Source organism: Mesocricetus auratus, unplaced genomic scaffold, assembly GCF_017639785.1.
Source record: "Mesocricetus auratus isolate SY011 unplaced genomic scaffold, BCM_Maur_2.0 Super-Scaffold_100010, whole genome shotgun sequence".
Classification (NCBI taxonomy): domain Eukaryota; kingdom Metazoa; phylum Chordata; class Mammalia; order Rodentia; family Cricetidae; genus Mesocricetus; species Mesocricetus auratus.
Genome location: NW_024429194.1, coordinates 14,148,968 through 14,171,169, shown reverse-complemented (window position 1 = coordinate 14,171,169; position 22,202 = coordinate 14,148,968). Strand labels below are relative to the sequence as shown.

General features: G+C 39.7%; 1 protein-coding gene across 2 annotated transcripts in view; it reads right to left on the bottom strand.

Annotated features, from left to right (window-relative positions):
• Nucleotides 1-15,660, bottom strand: part of Slco4c1 (solute carrier organic anion transporter family member 4C1) — a 49,130-nt gene extending 33,470 nt beyond the window's left edge. Inside the window, exons 1-2 of one of the 2 annotated variants that reach the window (XM_040752969.1) lie at nt 14,946-15,660; nt 11,343-11,606 (exon numbers count right to left, since the gene is read on the bottom strand). In XM_040752969.1, the coding sequence (XP_040608903.1) occupies nt 11,343-11,606; nt 14,946-15,288 (607 nt within the window). In that variant the 5' untranslated portion in view covers nt 15,289-15,660. Of the gene's footprint in view, nt 1-11,342; nt 11,607-13,167; nt 13,250-14,945 lie in introns of those variants that run through there. The other variant, XM_040752970.1, reaches the window with a different exon arrangement.
• Nucleotides 15,661-22,202: the final 6,542 nt, after the last annotated feature.

The following is a 22,202-nucleotide window of genomic DNA, read 5'->3' as shown; positions in this document are numbered from 1 at the left end:
TTACTGCAGTGAGAAGGAAGCCACACCCCAAAACAACTTCAGTGAAAAAAAAAAAAACGGGATTATTTCACTTTATAGTTTGTGGTTCACCAAGAAGGGAAATCTGGGAAGGAACTAAAGGCAAGACCCTAGAGTCAAGAACTGAAGCAAAGACCATGAAGTAGCATTTCTTACCCTATTGCTTTTCATGACTTGTTCTGCCTACTTTCTTATGTTCTCGCCCCCACGACCACTTACTAACTACATATAGTGGGCTGTGTTGTAATTTTTAAAAGCTGCAGGAGAGAGAAAGACCTATGCCACAGAGCTTGGGTGGAGGTTTTTTTTGGGGGGGGGGAAGTAAATGGGAAAGGGGAGAGGAGAAAGCGGAGACTGGCCTCTGGCAACAGGAGTGGCAGGAGAGAGAGAGAGAGAGACAGAGACAGAGACAGAGACAGAGACAGAGACAGAGAGACAGAGAGAGAGACAGAGAGACAGAGAGAGACAGAGACAGAGAGAGACAGAGAGACAGAGAGAGAAGACAGAGAGAGAGAAGACAGAGAGAGAGAGAGAAGACAGAGAGAGAAAAAGGGAGGGAGGTGGTCAAATCCCCTTTAAACTGGAATGTAGTAAATTATGCATAGGTGATGCTCTTAGTGTCTACAGCTGAGGGCGCATCCTGTCAGAGTCCCAAAGACAGGCCTGAATACTAACAGTCTGGACCTTCCCACATCAGTCATTAACCAAGAAAATGGTTCCACAGACTTGCCTACAAGTCTGACAGAGGCATTTTCTCAATTGAAGAGCTCTGTCCCCCATTCACAATAGAGTAAAACATATGTATAATAATTAGCATGAACTTAACCAAGGAGGTACAAGACCTCAGTGATGAAAACCTTAAATACCAAATAAAGAAATTGAAGAATACACTACAAAATGGAAAATCCTCCCATGGTCACAGTCAGCAGAATTAATATTGTGAAAACGGCTATATTGCCAAAACCAATCTACATATTCAATCAATTTCTACTCAAAATTCCTATCACCATTTTCTCCAAAACAGAAAAAACAATTCCAAAATTCGTTTCAGAAACACAAAATACTCTGGATATTCAAACTGAGCAAAATAATAAAGTCAGAGACATAATTGATTAAGTTATGAGACAGAATTATGAAAATGAAAACAGCACTACACTGGCACAAAAAAATGGACATATGAATGGAACAAAGGGCCCAGGCATAAATCCATACAGCCACAGCCACTTGATTTTTAGCCAAACTGCCAAAAATATTCAATGGACAATACTTTTCAACAAAATGTGCTGGGAAAACTGGATAACCATATGCAAAGGAGTGAAACTAGACCCTAATCTCTTGGCATGCACAAAGGATATATTCAGAATTTGAAATTGCCAGAAGAAAACAGAACACTTTAAGGTATAGACATGGGCTCTTTGAAAAGACCTCCAATAGTTGACACATGGGAATGCAGGAAATTCTACAGAGCAGAGGACACAATGAATCAGGAAACAGCCTACAGAATAGAAGAAAGTCCATGTCAGCTTCACATCTGACAGGTGGTGACCTTCTAGATTAGATAATTAACTCAAAAAGTAAATTCAAACTCCAAACAACCCAGTCAATAAATGAGTTAATAAAACAGCTGTGGCTCACAAGACAGAGCACACTTTAAAAACATGTTCAACAACCTTATTTGCCAAGGTAATGCAAATTAAAGCTACACTGAGACTCTATCTTTCCCTGGACACAATGTCTAACTATCACGATAAGAAATAACAAATGTTGGTAAGGGTGAAGATAACGGAACTCTTATATACTGCTTGGGATTATAGTTACTAAAGTCATGGGAATTTCCTCAAAAAATTAAAAGTAGTACTACAATACGAAACAACTATGTCACTCCTGGACATACACTCTAAGCATTCTGGACCAATATACTACATGCACCCACCCATGGATATTGCTGCATTGTTTTTAAGAACCAAATTATTAACTCAGCCCAAGTGTTTGTCAACAAATGAATGGATAAAGAAAATGTGCTATACATAATAGAGACTTATATTGTAATTGTTGTTACACTAACTTGTGTTTGTATATATGTGGGGGGTACAGGCAAGGCATGGTGCATAAGTAGAAATCAAGGAACAAGTTGTGGAGTCAATTCTTTCTACTGACCATGTGGGTTTTAGGGATAGAGCTCAGCTCCTTACCCTTGAGGTAAAGCACCGTTATCTGCTGAACTGTTTCACCAGCCCATACTAGAGTTTCATTCAGCCATAAACAAGCATTAACTAGAAGATTTATAACAATAACCACAAAATACAGGAGGTTTAGGTAAAGTGCATATAAGTTAATTAACATAAAAAATAAATATTCCATAGGCCCATCTCTATTAATAGGAAAGAAACCCACCATATATTAAAAGTAAAACATGTTTATATTCATAGGTCCAGTCACTTGTTTTGTCAAACTGGATTTTAAGTACATCTGTATAATATATACCTATATGAATGTGGCATAATGATGAATGAGAGTTAGTGAAGAGTGTATACGAGAGTTCAAGGGTAACAGTAAGGACTACACACTGCACTGATTATTTTTGAATACATGGTTATTTTAAAAGACTGAGCGATGTTGAATTACTAGTGGGTAACCTAGGTAATGCTATCTTAAGATATGCTTCCTTTTTTATTCTACTTTTATTAGTTTATCTTTTTTCTGAAAGTCTTAGAAAATCCCATTACTATGTCTAAAAGCAGAGAATGAAGTTTTTCTACTAAAAACTCAATATTCAATTGTGTTGTAGGTGGATCCAATTATCTGAGCTACACTAGGTAATTCTTCTCTTATGTCTTAACAGGAAACCTTGGAGAACTATCTAATATTTGCTCATGTGATAGTTTCAAAATGTTTGGCCACATTTTGGCTAGGCATCAAGACCAAGTTGCTTGTATGACATGCAAATGCAATCTATGGTAAAGTTTTTACTTATATTTTATGGTAACTACCATTGCTTGTAACAAACACCTGACAGCTATTTATACATCATGCCTCATAAGTCTTTGCTCCTGCCCCTTTTTGAGGGGAGAAACACAAAGAAAACATATTTATCTTTGAGATTTAGTTTGAAATGAAAACAATTTACACATAAAAACTTTAAATAATGAGTCTTAGTTACATGTACTTAATGATTCACTGCAGTAACTTAATGGAATTACTAAGATTTACCAAGTCTTTTCTTTTCCCCAGCACCAATTACAAAACTTTTAAACTCTTTATATGTTTTCCTAAGCCTTATAAGATATATATGTACAATGATGTAGTGTAAAATGTGTGCGCATGATCTCAACATTTCAGAGGGAATAACTGAAATACAAGTTGTGTCATTTATTAAAATCTGAATAATATAAGTTACTTAGGAAGTCCAGCTCCAAATGCCACAGTCTTATCTAAAATGCCAAGTGCATTGTTTTTATGCAAATATTTTGAATAGAGAATTTATAATCTTCCCTGTTTGATTTTCCTAAGCTAAAAGATCTGTAAAAGTGTACTGTGCAAGTCTATAGGCTGCTTTGCGTTTTTGCTCCTCTTTAAGGAACACTGAACCTCCCATCAGGCACTGTCTTATGAAGTTATTATCACAGAAACTTCTGGCTGAAGAAATCGAGGTGGAGTCACATAACCGATACACAGTGCACAAGCAAAGCTTCTGCTTGACTGTGATCCGTATGATTCATCTAATGTGCAACAGTACTAACAATAAAAAGGAAAGCACATTAAGGCTACTGTTGACCAATTTGTGCAGTCTTAAGGGCCAAGACTACGAAAATAGAGTTTCCTCATTTTTTATCTTGCCACAAACCGCATTTTTACCAATCTCTGTGAGGAAGCTACAAAAAAATTTACTTAACCTTTAATTCCCAAGCATTCTAGATGCTCTGATACAGCTAAGCTACACATCACTTGGAGGTCACATCAGACATTGCATTAAAAAAAAAATACTGCTTTGTAGCACCCCTCAGTGAAGTCAGTAAAATTTATGACAAAGGCCAACAATTGTTTCAAAGCATTTTTATAATATTCTGAATTTGCTTCTCTTTGTTGCTTCCCTTTTTACACTGTTAAATTTCAGATCTAAAACTACTAGGGAAGTCATTTATGGACAAGAAGTTGTGCTCAAATGACTAAAGAAAATTTTCACTCAACACACACACACACACACACACACACACACACACACACACACACACACACACACACAAGCTTTGGCAAGTATAATCTGCGAATCCCAACATCAGTCTGGACTTATTGACCAAGGGACTCCATTTTCATGCTTGTCTCTCTTTTGTTGGTTTCACTTGCTTGTGTTTCCTCTTCCAGGTTACCATTGTAGTAAGTGTGTGTAGAGAAAACTGTTTTGATGCTGTCATGGGTCTAAACAAATGCTTATGGCGTCAATGGCATGTGAGGTAGAATATTTGCTGAACAAAATAGCCACTGAGTCCTCAAATACACAGTGAATAGATGCTTCCTCTAGATACGCATGAGAAGGCATGCTCCTCCACGGTGGCAATATAAAAGGAAGCATTAAACAAGAATAGCTACCCAAAACGTTTGATTTCACCAGAAGCATTTACTAATCCTGAAAAGTTAGCTTTAGCCCTTTTATTTCGTTATTACATTTCAGCTGACACCATTTGTTTCCTTACATCACACACGATACACGAGGCTGTCTCACCCCTGCTCCTCTTCTCTGTTGCAGGACAGTGAGATTGAAATATAAGAACAATCAGAGCGAGTCCCATTATAAAAGTACCATCAAAGAAGGAACCCTCTTCCTTCCCATAGCGCTCTGTTTAGGATTTATTAAACTTGCCTAGAGATAGAAAGCAAAGTCAGCCACAGGCCATAGAAGCCAGGCACACACCTTTAATCCCAACAGCCAGAAGCTAGGAGATGGTGGGACACACCTTTAATTCTAGGACTCTGGATGGATCCCTGTGAGTCCAAGGCCACCTAGATCTACACAAGAGTGAATCAGTCTAAATGAGAATTTTAGCTCACTCCTTTAATCCCAACATTAGGGATGTATATAAGACAGACACAAGGTCTCAGAAGGGCATTAATTCTCAGCCATGCTGAGAGGAGGCAGCAGTTTGAGACTTGGTGAAGAACTTTTGTGAGGATCAGGCCTTTCAAACTGAGCTAGAGGTGAGAGCTAGTGGCCAGCTGCTTTGCTTTTCTGATATTTAGCTTGAAGCTTGAAACCCAATATTTGTCTCTGGGTCTTTTATTTTTCTTGTTACAAAAGACTGATTGTATTTTAAATAATAGCTTTATTATTCATTAGCAAAGATTATAGTTTACCTATAATGCTTCAAAAAGTCAGGAATGGCTGGGCATTGTTGGCCTAAACCTTTAATCCCAGTACTTGGGAGGCAGAGGCAGGCAGATCTCTGTGAGTTCAAGGCCAACCTGGTCTACAGAATGAGTTCCAGGACAGCCAGGGCTACATAGAGAAACTGTGTGTCAAAACACAAACAAACAAATGAACAGAAGGCCAAGCATGGTGGTGCACATCTTTAATCCCAGCACTCCAGAGGCAAAGGCAGATGGATCTCTGAGTCTCTGGTCACCCTGGTCTATAAAAGAGTTCCACAGTCAGGGGTGTATCAAAAATGAGTGTTTAGCTGTGTGGCTGGACCTCACCAGTAATTAGAAAGGCGGAAAGCCTAGGGTTCAAGGTCATCCTCAGCTACATAGAGTTCATAGTCAGATTTGACCTTGCCACAAAATCCAGCATCAAAAGTGAACATCAATACCCAAAGTGAAAAGATAAGTTGTAAGCAGTGTCATATATTAGTTATTTGGAAATCTTTTGTGATACTTGGTCATTTTCAGATCAATAAGTTTAAAATGTAATCCTTAGGAGTATTTACTTTTTATACTCTAAAACTTTTTCCCTTTGTATCCAATAACAATAGCCAAAACTCGTCTCCATTCAAAGTTAATCACCTCCAACCTCTCTTACCTATAAAATATCCACATGAGAAAAATTACGTTTCTCCGGGATCTCCTTTGTTTTTATACAGAACAATAGGAAACTATGCTGATCCAAATTCCCTCTTCCTACCTTTGATGACTCTAACACTCCTTTTGTATCATGCTCACACCTGTAGACATTTTACATGGTACTCATATTTCATATTTTGTTTTCCTCTACTTACTGACTATATTACATTACTTTAATCTCAGAGAGATTAATTCATCCAAATTGATTTCCCTCAAGTTAAAAATCAATGCCCTTTCCCTATAATGAGACTGATGACTACCTTAAATGCAATTCTAGAGCCTTCATCCAGTAGCTGATGGAAGCAGAAGCAGAGATCCTCAGCTAAGCACTGAGCTGAACTTCTGGAATCCAATTGGAGAGAGTGGGAAGTGATGAGCAAAGGGGTCAAGAGCATGCTGGGAAAACCCACAGAAACAGCTGACCTGAGCAAGTGGGAGCTCACGAACCCTAACCAGACGTCTGGGGAGCCAGCATTGGATTTAACCAGGAGCCCTGAACATGGGTGACAGTTAGGAGGCCTGGAAAGTCTATAGGGTCTCTGGTGGTGAAACTAGTATTTATTCCTAGTGTAGAGTTGGACTTTGGGAGCCCACTCCCCCATGAAAGGACACTCTCTCAGCCTAGATACACCAGGGAGGGCCTAGGCCTTGCCCCAAATGATGTGACAGACTTTGATGTTCCCCCCCTGGAAGGCCTCACTCTCCATGGGGAGAGGATGGGGTCTGGGATGTGGGGGGGGACTTCTGTGGGCATGGGAAGATGAGAGGGAGAAGGAACTGCGATTGACATGTAAAATAAGTAACAAAAAAATTAAAAACCACAACTATTTTCTCAATGTTCACCTCAAATGAAATTACAGGACAGGAGTCATTTTGATTAATAAAATACTGGGTTTCTCTTGAGTACTAGAATTAAAGACTTTCGCCACCAATGCCCAGCTACGTTAAGGGATTTTAGTATTTATTTTTGTTTTGAAACCGGGTCTCATGTATTCCAGGCTGCAACATGATTTGCTATGGAGCCTGAAGATGAACTTGAACCTCTGGGCCTCTGGCCTCTTTCTTCCAGAGCTCAGATTAAAGAAGTGTGGCACCGTGCCCAGTTTATGCCCTGCTGGGAACTGAAATCCAGCAGCTATGGTGCGAAAAAAACTCCCCCCCAGTTCCCTGCCTAGGATATTACATCACTTATGAACAAACTGTATCTTCAGGCCTCTAACTTCCAACATAACTTTAGCCACTTAAAACTGCAGTTTTCTTTTTCTACATCTCTCAGAGTTAGACAAATAATTCAGGTTGTTTTCCAGGTTTCCATGTTTGTAAAAGTAAATTTACTTATTTGAACAAAGAGGATGAGATTTTTTTTTAAATATGATACTTGACTCCTTGAATTAAGGAAGAAGGGATGGGGACACATCTAAGTTAGTAATCACACAAGGGGCCTTAATTCTCCGCAGCACAGACTCCCAAGTGGTAGCATACATCTAGAATCCCAAATCTCAAGGTGAGAACAAGTGAAACAGAATTTCAAGGTCATTCTTGGGTATACACAGTTCAAGGCCAACCTGAGCTACATGATACTCTGTCTTGAATAACAAACATATAAAATTTAAAAAATAGAGCATTTTAGTAGCTATTTGTCATTAATGAAATCACTATGAAGTTATGGCATCATTTGCTGTAAAATTCTAGACAGTAACAGAAAAGGGATTTATGAGTCCAACATTCATTCTGTGTTCAAAATATACAGCTTCTTTCAAACATTAAATGCAGTTTCACTCCTATATCCTATGTTAATTGAAAGCTTTTCTCTCTCTCTAGCTCTCTGCCTGAGTTATGTACAGGTCATAATGATATGTTTGCTGAGAAAAAAAAAAGTTTCACAAAACTCAAAGCAGTAACTAAGTAGCAGCTAAGCATGTTTATCTATATTGACAATGTGAAGAGTAACTAACACAACCCTCTCCAAAAGTCAAAGTGGCACTACCAAAAATTAGAATAAAGAAGCTTTTCTGGTACAGTGTTTGTACTTTAAGGACTGGCTTGTGCTTTTAGGCTAGAATGTTTAAGTGTATACACTGAACATTGGATGTAAGTATTTGATCCTGAAGTTAAAAATCATTTTCCACTGCCTACTCTGTTCTGACAAGTCTCACCCACTCTGGGACACAGTCCCAGGTGGTGAAGTCAAACACAAAGGGGTCAGCCTGGCTGGTCTCCACTCCACATGTTCACCTCACAGCACATTTCGCCCTTGTGGTGACTGTGCTGGTCACAGCTGACCATTTCTGAAACCCTCAAGTTTTTTCTCTATCCTGAGAAACATCTCTAAAGGTTGTTGCATCATTATACATCTATCATCACTGTATCCTCCCCTGTAAACCCACATACGAGAAGTTTACCTTCAACTGTCTTGTTTACTTGCTAAGTACGTATACTTCCCCAAATAGCACATGAAATAAAATGTATTACTGTTGTTTTTCCAAGTCCTGTGATTATAGACATGTGGCACTAGGTTCGGCTTCTTCACTGCTGTTATCTTAGTACTATGTGTACTCCATGTAAGCAATATTTATTATAGACATGGCAGAGCAACATAAAAGCAAGCAAAGTTTCTTCTTTCAGTGGTCTACTAAGTCTGGTCTACTAAACTACTGGAAAATATCCCTAAGAGCAACAAGAAGCTTGCACTATACACAATAATCACCAAAAATCTCTGCTCTTGCATCAGTAATCATCTCAGTCTCAGCTCTTCCCACACCCCCATAAATGCCTTTATTTGTAGATGCTCCCCTTTGGGATATTAAGAGTTCAGTTTGGCTGTAACTTATTGTGTGCCCCACAGGAGATACCCTGCGAAGATCACTGAGACAGAGGTCAATGTTTTGTAGCAGAGGTACTTACTTTTTTACTTCATAACACTTGAGACTTGACAACAAAGCTCTTTTAAGAGCAAGAAAGTTAGCCGGGCATGGTGGCACACATTTTTAGTCTCAGCCCTCAGGAGGCAAAGGCAGGTGACAAAGTTTGAGGACAACCTGATATAGATCGAGTTCTAGGACAGCCAGGGCTACACAGAGAAACCCTATCTAAAAACACCAACCAACCAACCAATAAATAAAAAAGAACAAGAAAATTCTTACATGAAGAACCACAGGAAACCAAAGAAAGTTAAGAGCAGGAAAACAGTCCTCTCCAGGGAAGAGCACACCAATTGGCTATCCAATACTAAATGGTCTGCTTTGAAAACATGCATACAGGTAGCACTATACAGACTGAGTTAGAGAAACACACAGACAGAGACACACACAAACATGCACACACACACGCACACACACACACACACACGTGTGTATATATATTTTTTCCCTAAACGTAACATAATATATGTACGCGTGTGTGTGTGTGTGAGTGTGTGTGTGTGTAACAATTAATAAAAAAAGAGGCCATAAATTTAGGAGAGAGCAAAAAGGGTATATAGGAGGTTTTGGATGGAGGAAAAGGAAGGGAGAAATGCTGTAATTCTATTACAATCCCAAAAATAAAATATTAAAAACAAGCAAACTATATATATGAAAAACTCCCAAAACACAAGAAATATAGTTGGTTAACTGTAGCAGTAAAGTCCAAACACTGCAAACACAAATAAATTTATCCTATCATGGGATCAGGAGTCTGTGTTCTTCTGAGTTCTGAGGCAGATTAGCTTGAAAGTTCTGTGCTGTTTAGATTTCAAGATGTAATAGCACAACCTATGCTGCAATTTGTGTCTTGTTCCTGAATCTAGCCCCATTGAAATTATGCAGTCTGCCTTATGCAATGTTGCCCAATATCAGATACTATGCTAGAATCCACAGTAAGTACTCATTCCACTGACAGTATCTTCTCCTACCTTATTTATTTTAAATTTTTCTTATTTTAAGTGCATCTTCTCTTCATCCATATGTGTGCATTTCCCATTTTTATGTCTAAGTGTATATAATAAGTGCACTCCTAAAAACCAATTGCATAATAAAAAACTTCTTATTGAGAATGCCTTCTTATTCTTTATTATATTGCAATTGGGATATCAGTCTTGGGATACACTAAAATTTTAACATTATTTTTAAAATATGTTTATATTTATTATATATATAATAAACTATATATATACATATATGTATAGTTATCAAATCCACTGAAATTGAAATTACAGATGGTTATATATACCATGTGGGTGTGAGGAACCAAACCCAGGTCCTCTGCAAGAATAGCCAATGTTCTTAAACACTGAGACACCTCTCCAGCCTGCTTTAATAGTGTTTTTAATATTAACACAAAAAAATTAAAATCATAACGTTACAAAAAGAAAGTCTATGGGATAGAGAAATGGCTCAGTAGTTCAAAGCAATGGATAGTCTTCCAGAGGACCCAGACTCAAATCCCAGCACCAACATGACAGTTCACAACTCTAGTTTATAACTCTAGTTCCAGGGAGATTCAACAGACACACATGCAGGCAAAACACCAATGCACATAAAATAAAAAACAAATCATTTTTTAAAATGTAAAACAAAAAAGAAATGTGTACAGTACAACATCTCAATTTCTCTTTTCTCTCTCCAGCCTTCCCCACACTTAGCTAATCCCTAAAGGCCTCTCAGAGTTAGTCATTGCCATCCCAGAAAGGACATTAAACTATTATGATGAACTTCCTCAAGTCACAAGCACATTCCTCTGGCTCTAGTGTAATTGTTTTATCATTAAAAATGATTGGAGCAAAAAAGGTTCATTAAATTTCCTTCCAAGATTTTGAGGAATGGACTTTGTTTCCTCAGGGTAACACGGTCTGCAGGTCACTGTGACGCTGTATGTCCAGCTAGAGCCAAAGGAAAAACGAGGCTTCAGTTCAGAGAAAATGTCCACTAGACCAATTCACCTGTCCTGTGTTAAACCAGGAAACTGCACATCCAGCACACAGGGCTGTAATTACTGCAAATAACAAGAGTACAAATTAAAATCTACAAGTCCCAGAATCCAGGGAGCTCAACACTTCCAAGAGTCTGTTTCTATTTGAAAGGAATTGTGCATAATACGGGGAGGTGAGGCTCAGAGTCATAAACCTGGAGGACCACTGAAGTGACAAATAGCATACAGACTATCTCTGCGCTCTCCCACACTATGAAATTCACATAAAGCAGCCTTTAGACCTTACTTTACACGTATCAAATGAACCTGTTTCCATGTAATTGTGGAGAATAATACAAACAAAAAACACAACAGAGACTTACCTTCAAAAGGGGATCCCAATTCATATCTTCCACTAAAAAAGTGTGGCAAGGAAAACACCAGTGCTCCCAGTCCTATCATAAAGGATGCAAAGGCAAGCCAGCGAGGTTTGTGTCCCCTCTCTCCAAAGAATGATACAAATAAAGACAACACGCAAAAGGAGATATCATAGCTGGATGATATCAAGCCAGTCAGTGAGCTCTTCATTTCATAACGCTTCTCGATGGTGGAAATGCTAATATTTACTAAGCCATTTACTACAATACCTAGAAAAGAGCAAATGCATTGTTTTAGCTTCCATGTGTATACAATTAGCGTTGGAAAGCACAGGGGGTTGTTCCATTGTTCTTTTACTATTTTTAAATGTGCCAATTGAAAAAAAAATCTCTCAAGCCCCAATGTCAGGCAATCCAAACATGTTCCCTCCAAAATCATTTCGCTTTTCCTATTGTAAAATTGTCTTTTCATGTGTTCTACAAAGGCAATGCTTACTTCATGTTAACTAACCATTATTTGTCTGAATTCACTAAATTCTTCAATTCATAAATGAAAAACAGAGTAGTAAAGTCCCATGAAACCAGTTTGCTAGAGAATTCTTTAAGTTCAAGATACTCTACAAAACTCTCTGGAAAGAGGACAGCAACAACAAGTTGCCACAGAGGAAAGACGTTACATCAAGGTTCAATTACCTCCTGAGTTTCAGACATACCTATCCGTAACTACAGTTCACCCTGAGCTAGTTTCAAGAAGAGGAAGTTGAGCTCAAGTCTGTATTTCTTTTCCAACACTTTCACAAACATTAAATAAAGCTTTGCTACCATTTTGTGATATAGTACTTCAAAGTCCCTTGGCTGATCTTGAATCAGAGATTAGTACTTCAACGTCCCTTGGCTGATTTTGAATCAGCGATCCTACAGCCTTGGCTACTCAAGTGCTGGGATTATGGGTGTATACACCCAGTCCACCTTCAAGGTATTATTTAAAATGGTCAGGATTAAAAATAAACACAAATTAAGTGTTATTTTAACCACTAACATGATAAATCATATTAAAAGTAAAATATAGCAGGAAAGGCTACATACAGTCCACCTGCCTGTTTGATAAAAGAATAATAAAGTTCTAGAAGGGAAAGGAGGCTGAGTATCCAGTGTTGACTGATTTTAAGATGCCTGTCCAGATATAGATCAGATCCATAGGAACAGAAATGTGGCAGTAAGCTAAAACCTAAAAGTGATGCAAGTTTTAGTTAAGTTTGTTATTTCCAGTATTAACTAGGCTCGATATAAACATTTTATAATAACTGCAGTCTGTCTTGTTGTTTTATCAAGACTGCAAATGAAAATATATTTTAACAAACTTGGCATGACAACAGCTTTCAATGTCCTAAAATTTTGTGCGTTTGTTTGTGTCTTTTGCTTCTCTTTAAACTAATTAGTAGTTTGGAGACTGTAAAATGACACGTGTGAAGCACCTAGAAATGGCATTTATAGGGAAGTAGCTACCTGATAACAAAATTTTTCCCATGTAAACATCAACCTTCCAATATACCCACAACACTGATTAAAAATTAGTTATGCTGGGTGTAGTAGCAGTTAGGAGACAGAGGCAGATGGATCTCTGTGTGTTCCAGGAAAGCCTGCCTGGTCCCCAAAAACTAAATAAAAACCAGTTACTCACTAGAAATCATTGCTTTTACAGTAAACCTTAATTTTTCAAATATCTAGAAGAAGATAGCCTTTAACCCCATGAATGCCCAGTTCTAGGCCCTATGCATTCCAAGAGCACTGCATTTTTATCAGCTCAGGAAGAATGTAGACTATGTCTCACCTTTGTAATGCACAAGGATAGGAGGCTCCCTGGGAGGTCGGATGCTGAGCAAGATACCCATTGCCTTTGAGAAATGTCTGTTAAACTCCTTCCTCAAGCTGTTTTCCTTCCTAATCAAACGTCTGTTAACATATAATAACTATAATGTTAACATATATGGACTTCCCAAGGGTAGTGAGGTGCACATCACAGCAATACACTTTCAGTCACTGAAACCTAAACTTTACATAAATCAACATACTGGGCTATTTTTCTTCTATTTTTTTCTACTTTAGCATACATCAATATACTGGGCTATTTTTTTTTCTATTTATCTTAAACCAGAGTAAATGATGCTTGAAACTAAATAGACATTTTCACCTGAGAGTATCAATTCTATTTGATAATAACTTAAAACAGTATTTTCTGTTGATCATAAAGTGTCAGGGTAACATAGACATTGCAGAGCAGAATTTAAGGTAAAACACAAGATAGATCTTGCTGTTTAGTTCTACACTAGCTTCAGATAAGTACACCCAAGACGTAACTGGAAAGAAAACTGGAGGGATAAGAAAGGTGGAAAGGAAAATGACTACAGCATAAATCCTCAGGAAAGGAGCAGAAATCTACTTATGATCAACAAATATTTACTTAGCACCCAGAGGGTGCAAAGAAAGAGGTGCCAAGTTCCTTGAAATAGAAACAAGTAAGAACAGAAGACAAGAGACTTCCGTTTTTCATTAATTTAGCAAAGACCAATTTCCAGTAACCCCCCACTATCTCTTTGGTTGCATTCCTTCCAACCAGTCCTTGACTATTACAAAATATTTATGGCTCAATTAAGGCCAAATATCTACATAAGACATTCATCTTAACTTTCAGTGTATCTTTGAAACTGCCCCACCTCCTGCACACCCCTCTTAGGTTTATCTCTTCAGACTAACTTCCCATTCATTCTATTCCTTCCATTGGAGGCAAACCAACTTCATTAAACTTCTTTCTTTCTGCTTTCTTTCTCTCAAAAAAAAAAAAAAACCAACCTTCTCCTCATCCATCACACCTCTCACTCAGAAAACTCGGTTTAGATCGCGAACTCCTGGGAGGATAAGTCTAGCCTTAATCTGTTAGTCCCAAGGGGCCAAGGGGACTGAAAAGACTTGCTAGAACAAACAGACACTCGATAACTCCTGTGACTGAAAGGCTAATAGAGGCTCGCCCTTCTGGGCTGGAAGCTTTTTCTCATTTAGTCGCTGAGCTGCACGTGTGCCCACGTTCTCAAATATACACAACATAAGGTTACCTACATTTAATCTATGCTACATAAAATCAGTCCACTCCTGTTTGCAAAGCTTTTCATCTTTCCTCTGTAAAAACAAAACAAAACAAAACAAAAACAAATAAACAAATCCCTTCCCTAGCTCCCAGTAGACAGTACGGTTTTAAAATGCAGACTCTACCCTAAGGCTTATCATTTTCCCGAAGGACTGTTCTTATAATCTTCCCTAGGGGAATCTACTCTGCTAAATTGAGGCAGAAGACAAAACAGCAAAACCTCGCATGCCAGGTTTTAAATGATGCTATCTAAGGAGGTAGCTGGAAATGGTGGACACGCACCGGCCGGCAAGAGCTTCTTCAAGTTCCAAGCCCAAGGGGTGGGGGTGGGGGGTTACCTAGTGCCGCGTTAACTACCGGGTCAATCCGTGGGGGTTCTCCTGCACCTGCCTCCTCCTCTTCCCCAGCTCGACCTCACCCAACCACCGGCTCAGCCAAAGTCCCCAGAAGCTGGCGCGGGACTTCACCTTGCGTGAGGGCCAAGAGGCAGTAGTGGAGAAGAAAGCCTTGGGGCGTGTTGCAGAGCTGGAGACACCGGGGGTGGAAGTCCCTCCACCCGCAGGGTCCCTCCTCCAGCTCGCATAGCTGTGTTCCCGGTGGCTCATCGGAAGCTGGAGGAGTTGAAGAAGGCAGAGATGGCTCAGATGACTTCTGGGGCTCCTCAGATTCCCGGGACTGAGAATCCCCATTCTGGTTCCTGGAGGTCACAGCAGAGACCTCCACCTGGGAGGGCGAAGCTGACGCACGGCGCGGGGTGTCCGGGCTGGAAGGGACAAAAGCGGGGTTTTCGATTCCTTTTGCGTCCTGCATGGTCAAGAGGGGTTCTCTGGACTCAGGTGTCTGAGATCAGCAAGACTGGTTTCTTTCCTGGCTCCGCCTCTGGGCAGGTGACAGCGCCCTAGAGCAGGACCAGTCTCCGCCCCTGGCCCTCCCCCTCTGGGCACATCGTGGCCACCTCAGCTGCCTGGACACTCCCGGAGCTCCTGGTCCCGCCACACCTGTCGCAGCAAGCAACAACCTTAATGCTCTGCGTGGGCGTGCGACCCCGCCTCCGCTAGGGGAGGGGAGAGGACCGCAGTATCGTGGATGCGAGGGTGGCACTATCGCGGAACTCGGTGCAGCACTGTTTTCATGGAGCCCAGGGACTGGTGACAAATAGAGGCTGTGGGAGTCTGTGGACCAGTGCTCCCCCTGGGTGTATATATGAAAGCTGCAAACACAGTTGCGTCAGGAGACCTTTCAGGAAAACCTGCTCCTGCTTTCTCCTTTGTTACTTATCGAAGCAAGAATCCTGTGCTCCAAGAATCAGGCCGCCCTCAGGTATAATACGTTGAATTCCGTGAACACTATAAAAGAACTTTCATCTTCTAGCCTTCTTGGGAAAAAAAACTTCTATATTACGCCGACATTCATAAGGCCGTGGCCACCTTTTTGGTTTTAGTTTCTCCAAACTGAAGGAATAATAAAACTTTAAAAAGTCGCCAGGCGCTGGTGGCGCACGCCTTTAATCCCAGCACTTGGGAGGCAGAGGCAGGCGGATCTCTGTGAGTTCGAGGCCAGCCTGGTCTACAAGAGCTAGCTAGTTCCAGGACAGCCTCCAAAGCCACAGAGAAACCCTGTCTCGAAAAACCAAAAAAAAAAAAAAAAAAAAAAAAAAAAAAACTTTAAAAAGTCATACATGTCTTCTCTGGGCAGCGTATTTATTGCAAGCCTAAAATGGAAAAGAAATGATCATCATGCAAATAAAACAAAAGAAAACTGATTGGAAGACATTAATATTGCTGCATTACTGACAATAATTCCAATCTATTCAATTATCATTTCATTGATCAAGAAAGTATTTCCTGTGTACTAAAGCCTGCTGCAGTCTATAAGAGTACACTGGCCAAGACAAAATGGCAAATACCTCAAACATTGTGGTGCTCACATTCCAATAGGAAGCAATCCCTAGTAATATGTACACTGAGCCCTACATAATGCTACGATAAATTTTGATTTTGATTCTACATGCCATACTTGCTGGGGTGAGAGACTGAGATGTAAGCTTGATGTATTACTTTGAACATTCAAAAAATAGTCCGGATTGTCATTAGCCCTGGCGGGTTAGAGAAAAGGACTGCTATGTTCCCTGTTACTGACCCTTAAATGAGTGTAATTACTGTTGTGTAAGTGTCACACACTGAAAAATTTCTGCCCCGGGGAGAATCAAAAGCCCTCCCAAGGCAGCGTGCTGACTACAGGCCTAATATTGGAGGGAACCTGAACTCAATGCCCCCACTCTGGACTTCACGTTATCTGTCTTTTAGTTACCTCACCCTACTTGTGATGGTTAGATTATTTCGTGGTCATTCCCAAAGATCAAAACCAACACTTAGCCCAGTGTCATGGCACACACCCTTAGTCCTAGTATTTGGGGTATAGAAGCAGGCAGATGTCTTGAGTTCAAGGGTACCATGATCTAGGTAGTCAGTTTGGGGAAAGCTAGAGCTACATAGAGAGAGCCTGTCTCAAAAACTTCATGCTTCTCTGATATGAGGTTTTGAACCTAAGAAGCTGTGGATGTTTAGATTCTGGAGGAATTACCTATGCTATGTAATCCCCTGAGCCCAAATGAATTGGATTTAAAATGATCTCAGTATGAATAGAAACCATCATATTTTCTACAGAATGTGAAGTAATTTACCTACCCGGAAAAGCAGTATTTGACTAGGTTTGGTTACCTCAGCAACGGTTATGTTGTAAGTTTGAATGAACAGATTCTAAGTGTCCCACTCCAATCAGAGTAGCAGCAACAGTACACATTTAGATTTAAACTAAGGACTCTTCATTTTCACTAAGTCAGCAGGGGATCTTTGCTCAAAGATTAGCAAAAGGGCTGTTTCTTCATCTTCAATACACATTGGTATTTCTAAAAGTGTTACCAACATCATTTTCCTGTTACATTATATTCTTTGTGTTGCAAGGGTCAGAGGAAGGAGACTGAAGTGTGCTATAAAGATGAAAAATGCTGAGCGGTAACTAAGACAATATATGAGTGTTTTACCTGTATGTATGTGTACTACATGTGTTTCTGACACCCCCAGTGGGTATGAGAGTTCCTGGAATTGCAGTTAAGGACAGTTGTGAGCTAATTTTGTGAATATTGGGAGCCAAACCCAGATCCTCAGCAAGAGCAGCAAGTGGTTTTGATGTCTGGGCTCATTCTCCATCCTCTCCACACTAAATATTAAAACAGAATTGTGTGTTTTTGTGCATATGTGTGTGTGTGTGTGTGGTGTGTGTGTGTGTGTGCGTGTGTCTATGTCTATGTGTCTAGCAACCAGAGCTAAACTTAAGACTTTGTGAATTCTAGTATAACATCTTAAATTTTTTATATCATAAAGCATCTTCCCACATTTTCCAGGTTGGCTTTGAATTTGGGATCGTTCTGCCTTTGCCCACAGAGTTTCTGGATTACAGAGCCATGTGCTATTCTCCCAAGCCCATGCAATCTTACACTAACTAAATAAAAGCAAAGAAACAGCCTAAGTGCTCAGAGTATCCTTCATTTATCTCTTTCATTTAAGTATCTCATAGAATGTATATGTGAAAACAAAGAGTTTGGTGCTTATCTACATTGCTTTAATACTGTAATAGCAGAGATATGTTTATATTAAAAAGAATTTCAATTATAATTTTTAAATATTCGTTTGTCTTCAGGGCTAAACATTTGGTGTATTCTTTTCTGTGAAGGACTATTTCTCATGCTCTCAGCATTCCTTGGTTGCCTGTAGTTCTTTGTGTAGAGTTGAGGCCTTGTGGACATTCCCCTTTCCACTTTGGCATGTCTATTGTTGTACTTGTTCAGCTCATGTTTAGACAGTATTGTTGGTGAGACTTCATAGGCCTAGCTTCTGACATTACTAGCAGACAGTCTCACCACAAATTCCCTGATACTCTCTTACAATCTCTCCAACTCCTTTTCTTTTTCTTTTTATAATAATTAATTTATTTAACTTTTTACACATGTTTCTTCTCCCGCCACCACTCCCCCCAATCCTCCACTCCACTCCACTCCATTCCGCCTCTGCTCACCAAGGAGGGTAAGGCCTTCCATGAGGGATTTTCAGAGTCTGTCATATCATCCCAGGCAGGGCCTAGGTCCTCCGCCATGTGTTCAGGCTGAGAGAGCATCCCTCCATGTGGAAAGGGATCCCAGAGTTATTTGTATGCCAGGAATAAATACTGATCTACACTCCAAGGTCCCATAGATTGCCTAGGCCTCCTCTGTAACACCCAGGTTGGGGGTTGGGGGGATGTCTTGATCAGCCCCATGCTGTCCTCTATGTCAAAAGTCTAGGGTCCCTTGTTTAGGTCAGTTGCCTCTGTGGGTTTCACCAGTTGGGTCTTGATTCCTTTGCTCACCACTCCTCTTTGCAACTGGGTTCCAGGAGTTCACTTCAGTGTTTAGCTGTGGGTGTCTGCCTCTACTTCTGTCAGCTACTGGGATGGTGGTTCCAGGATGGCAACATGATAAAGGTCTTGGAGAGATCCAGGATGACAGGTCCACACCTAAACATAACAAAAGCAATATACAGCAAACTGACAGCCAGCATCAAACTAAATGGAGAAAAACTCAAGGCGATTCCTCTACAATCAGAAACAAGACAAGGCTGTCCATTCTCTCCATATCTCTTCAATATTGTACTTGAAGTTCTTGCTAGAGCAATAAAAGAACAAAAGGAGATCAAGGGGATACAAATTGGAAAGGAAGAAGCCAAATCCTTTTCTATAATGTTCCATGAGCCTTAGGTACAGGGGTTGTTTTGTGGATTTAATACTGCAACAGCACAGAGATATAGTTATATTAAAAATATAACTGTGATTTTAAAATGTTTTCTTGTTGAAGTGTGTGTGTGTGTGTGTGTGTGTGTGTGTGTGTGTGTGTGTATGTAAGCAACTGAAGAAAAAGAGGCCATGACTTTGAAAAACGGAAAGAGAGTTTAATGGGAATATTTGGAGAGGAGAAAGGTAAAGAATACATGGTGTAATTTTATTATAATCTCAGAAACAAGTACTTGAAATTTTCTTTCACTTTGAAGATTTCATATACATAGAGAATGAAATATGATCATATCTACTCTTTCCATAACTTTGTCCCAAACCTGTCCTTAATTTTTTCTCTAACTCACTGTCTATTGACGCTACCCATCATTGAACACCTACCTTTGACCACATCCTCAAATGAGAATGTTTTGTCACTCCAAGTAGTCCTTCACTGCCAATTGAAATTACACTGGGATGTTGGCTGGCTTGATTTTGTGGAGCTGGTCTGAGTTCATGAGGGTGATAGCCACATCATGCCCATGAGGACACTTCACAGCACCCTCCCTATTCTTTCTGCCTTTGGGGATGTGTTATTTACTGATCCTTGATGCAGGGTTGTGGGGGAGGAATTAATATTGGTGTCTTGTTTAGGGCTAAGTGTTCAGTGCCTTGTTCTCAGCACTTTGACCCGTTACACATCTCTCCATTGACTTCTGCCCACTGCATAAGCTGTGAAGATGGCTGAGAACAAATGAGATCTGTCAGTATGAACGTCAGTAATAAAGAGGCAATTGCACAGCATGTCTGTTTAGCAGTGCAACAGACTACAGAGTACTTTAACAACAGCAGGCTCTACCCGGTGTCTATGAACTCCCAGCCATGGTCTTGTGACCAGGGTTACATTAAGGTTCTTCTCTACCCTATGCCATTCTGAGAAATGAAAATATTAAGAATGAATCCATTAACTAGAGAGAGAGAGAAACAGAGAGAGAGAGAGAGAGAGAGAGAGAGAGAGAGAGAGACTATAAGTAAACCAACACAAAACGAATTGTTGCAACTCACTACATGAATCTGGCTGAACTATTACATTTTATACTAAAGTAAATATAGTGGCAACATTAAGTGGTATTATTAAGCCATCAGAATGGGGTGTTTTGGTGTTATTGTTTTAATAAACCCAGGAAAATATTCTTATTCAATGTAGATATATCATTCTCCACTTTTCTATATATCAAAATTATTTGATATGTTTCTCTATATATTTATTGGGTTTTTAAATTTCTATATATTTTAAAATTAAAAAATCTCTATATATTTTACATTATTTAAATTTACATATTTCTATATATCAATGACAAATAGTCAATGCTTAAGATGAGTTGGACAAGTTCAAGGACTTAGTTTGGAGAGGCAGTGGTTCTGTGACTAGCTGCTTGGAAGCAAAGAAGATTCAGAGTCTGCTTAGTGTCTGAGGAACTGAGACAAATAGACACAAAAAGAGAGACAAGACACAGAGATGAACTAGGTAATAGATAACTGATGGCATGTATGTAGATAGACACACACACACACACACTCACTCACACACACACATAAATACATACACGGATAATAGATCATGATGATGACGATAGATAGGTAGACGTATGGATGTAAATAGAGATATAAAAGATAAAGTTGATGCCACACATTTTAACAACAGGTTCTAAATGTTGCCTGCTTATATTGTGGAAATAGGTATAAGCACAGAGAAGAAATAGAAAGGGATGCATCATAGGAAGGATGGGAGAAAAAACAGAGCTGTAAAGAACATGTATTAACAAATGGTCTTGTGGTAAGACAGAGATTAGAGGACTTGTTTTTCAGGGTCCCAGTCCAAACCCAGATGGCTTGGTGGTATGAGTTAAGTGACTTATGGTTCGAGATACTTCTGTAACACACACACAATCTCTGTTGCTCTTTCCTGAGCCAGCACCAAGGGAATGAGAGGAAGACAACAGATATGAAGGAGGTTGGACTTTGTCTCCAAGAGCTAAGATTCCCCAAGAGTAGGCAACATGTGACAAGGGTTCTGTGCTTTGGATGGAAAGATACAAGTGAGAAAGAGCACACTGAGAGTCTATCTTCTGTGAGACTTGGAACTATCAGATGGGTATTGTAAGTAGAAGATATATGTGGGCTCAAAATGAAGGTAAATTTCAACAACACCCAATGTTTTGGAATTTATTTTCTAGATATTGAAAGAGAAATATACCTATTAATAGGTGTTTTGCTCCCCCCCTACATAATAGGTTTCTCCAATGATTCAGTAAATGAGATCAAGCTGAATTGAGAATGTATATCAACAAGTTTATTTGAGCAATGCAACTTCCAGGAGGGTTCTCTAGTCCCAGAGATGAGGTCAGAGGATGCGGGCCCACAAACAAAAGCAGGGAGACTTTATATGTTGCAGGTGAGGGGTGATGACATGTCCTCCAACAAGCCAGGTTTGTCCCCAAGTTTGGTCAAAAGCTGAGCACTTAGGAGGGTAGTCAGACAGCTGGCCACTCTAGGGGAGGAAACTGCAGTAGCTGTCAAGAATGCAAAGCTGGGCCTTTGGGAGCCTTTCTTTTGTTTGAGATTCTCTGAGTGGGTGGGGTTTGAAGAAAGGAATGGACTTTTCCATCAGGCAAGGCGAAGCTGGAGGTTCCAACCGAACACCTATTTGTTACAATTCTTTTTTCTTTTGCAGCAGATTTAGAAACATCATTTTTTTTAATTCAGTAAAATCTAGAACATAATATCCTTTTAGATACTTTTTTGGGTTTTTTTTTTGTTGCTGTTTGTTTGTTTGGTTTGGTTTTTCCAGACAGAGTCTCTCTGTAGCTTTGGAGGCTGTCCTGGAACTTACTTTGTTGACCAGGCTGACTTGGAACTCA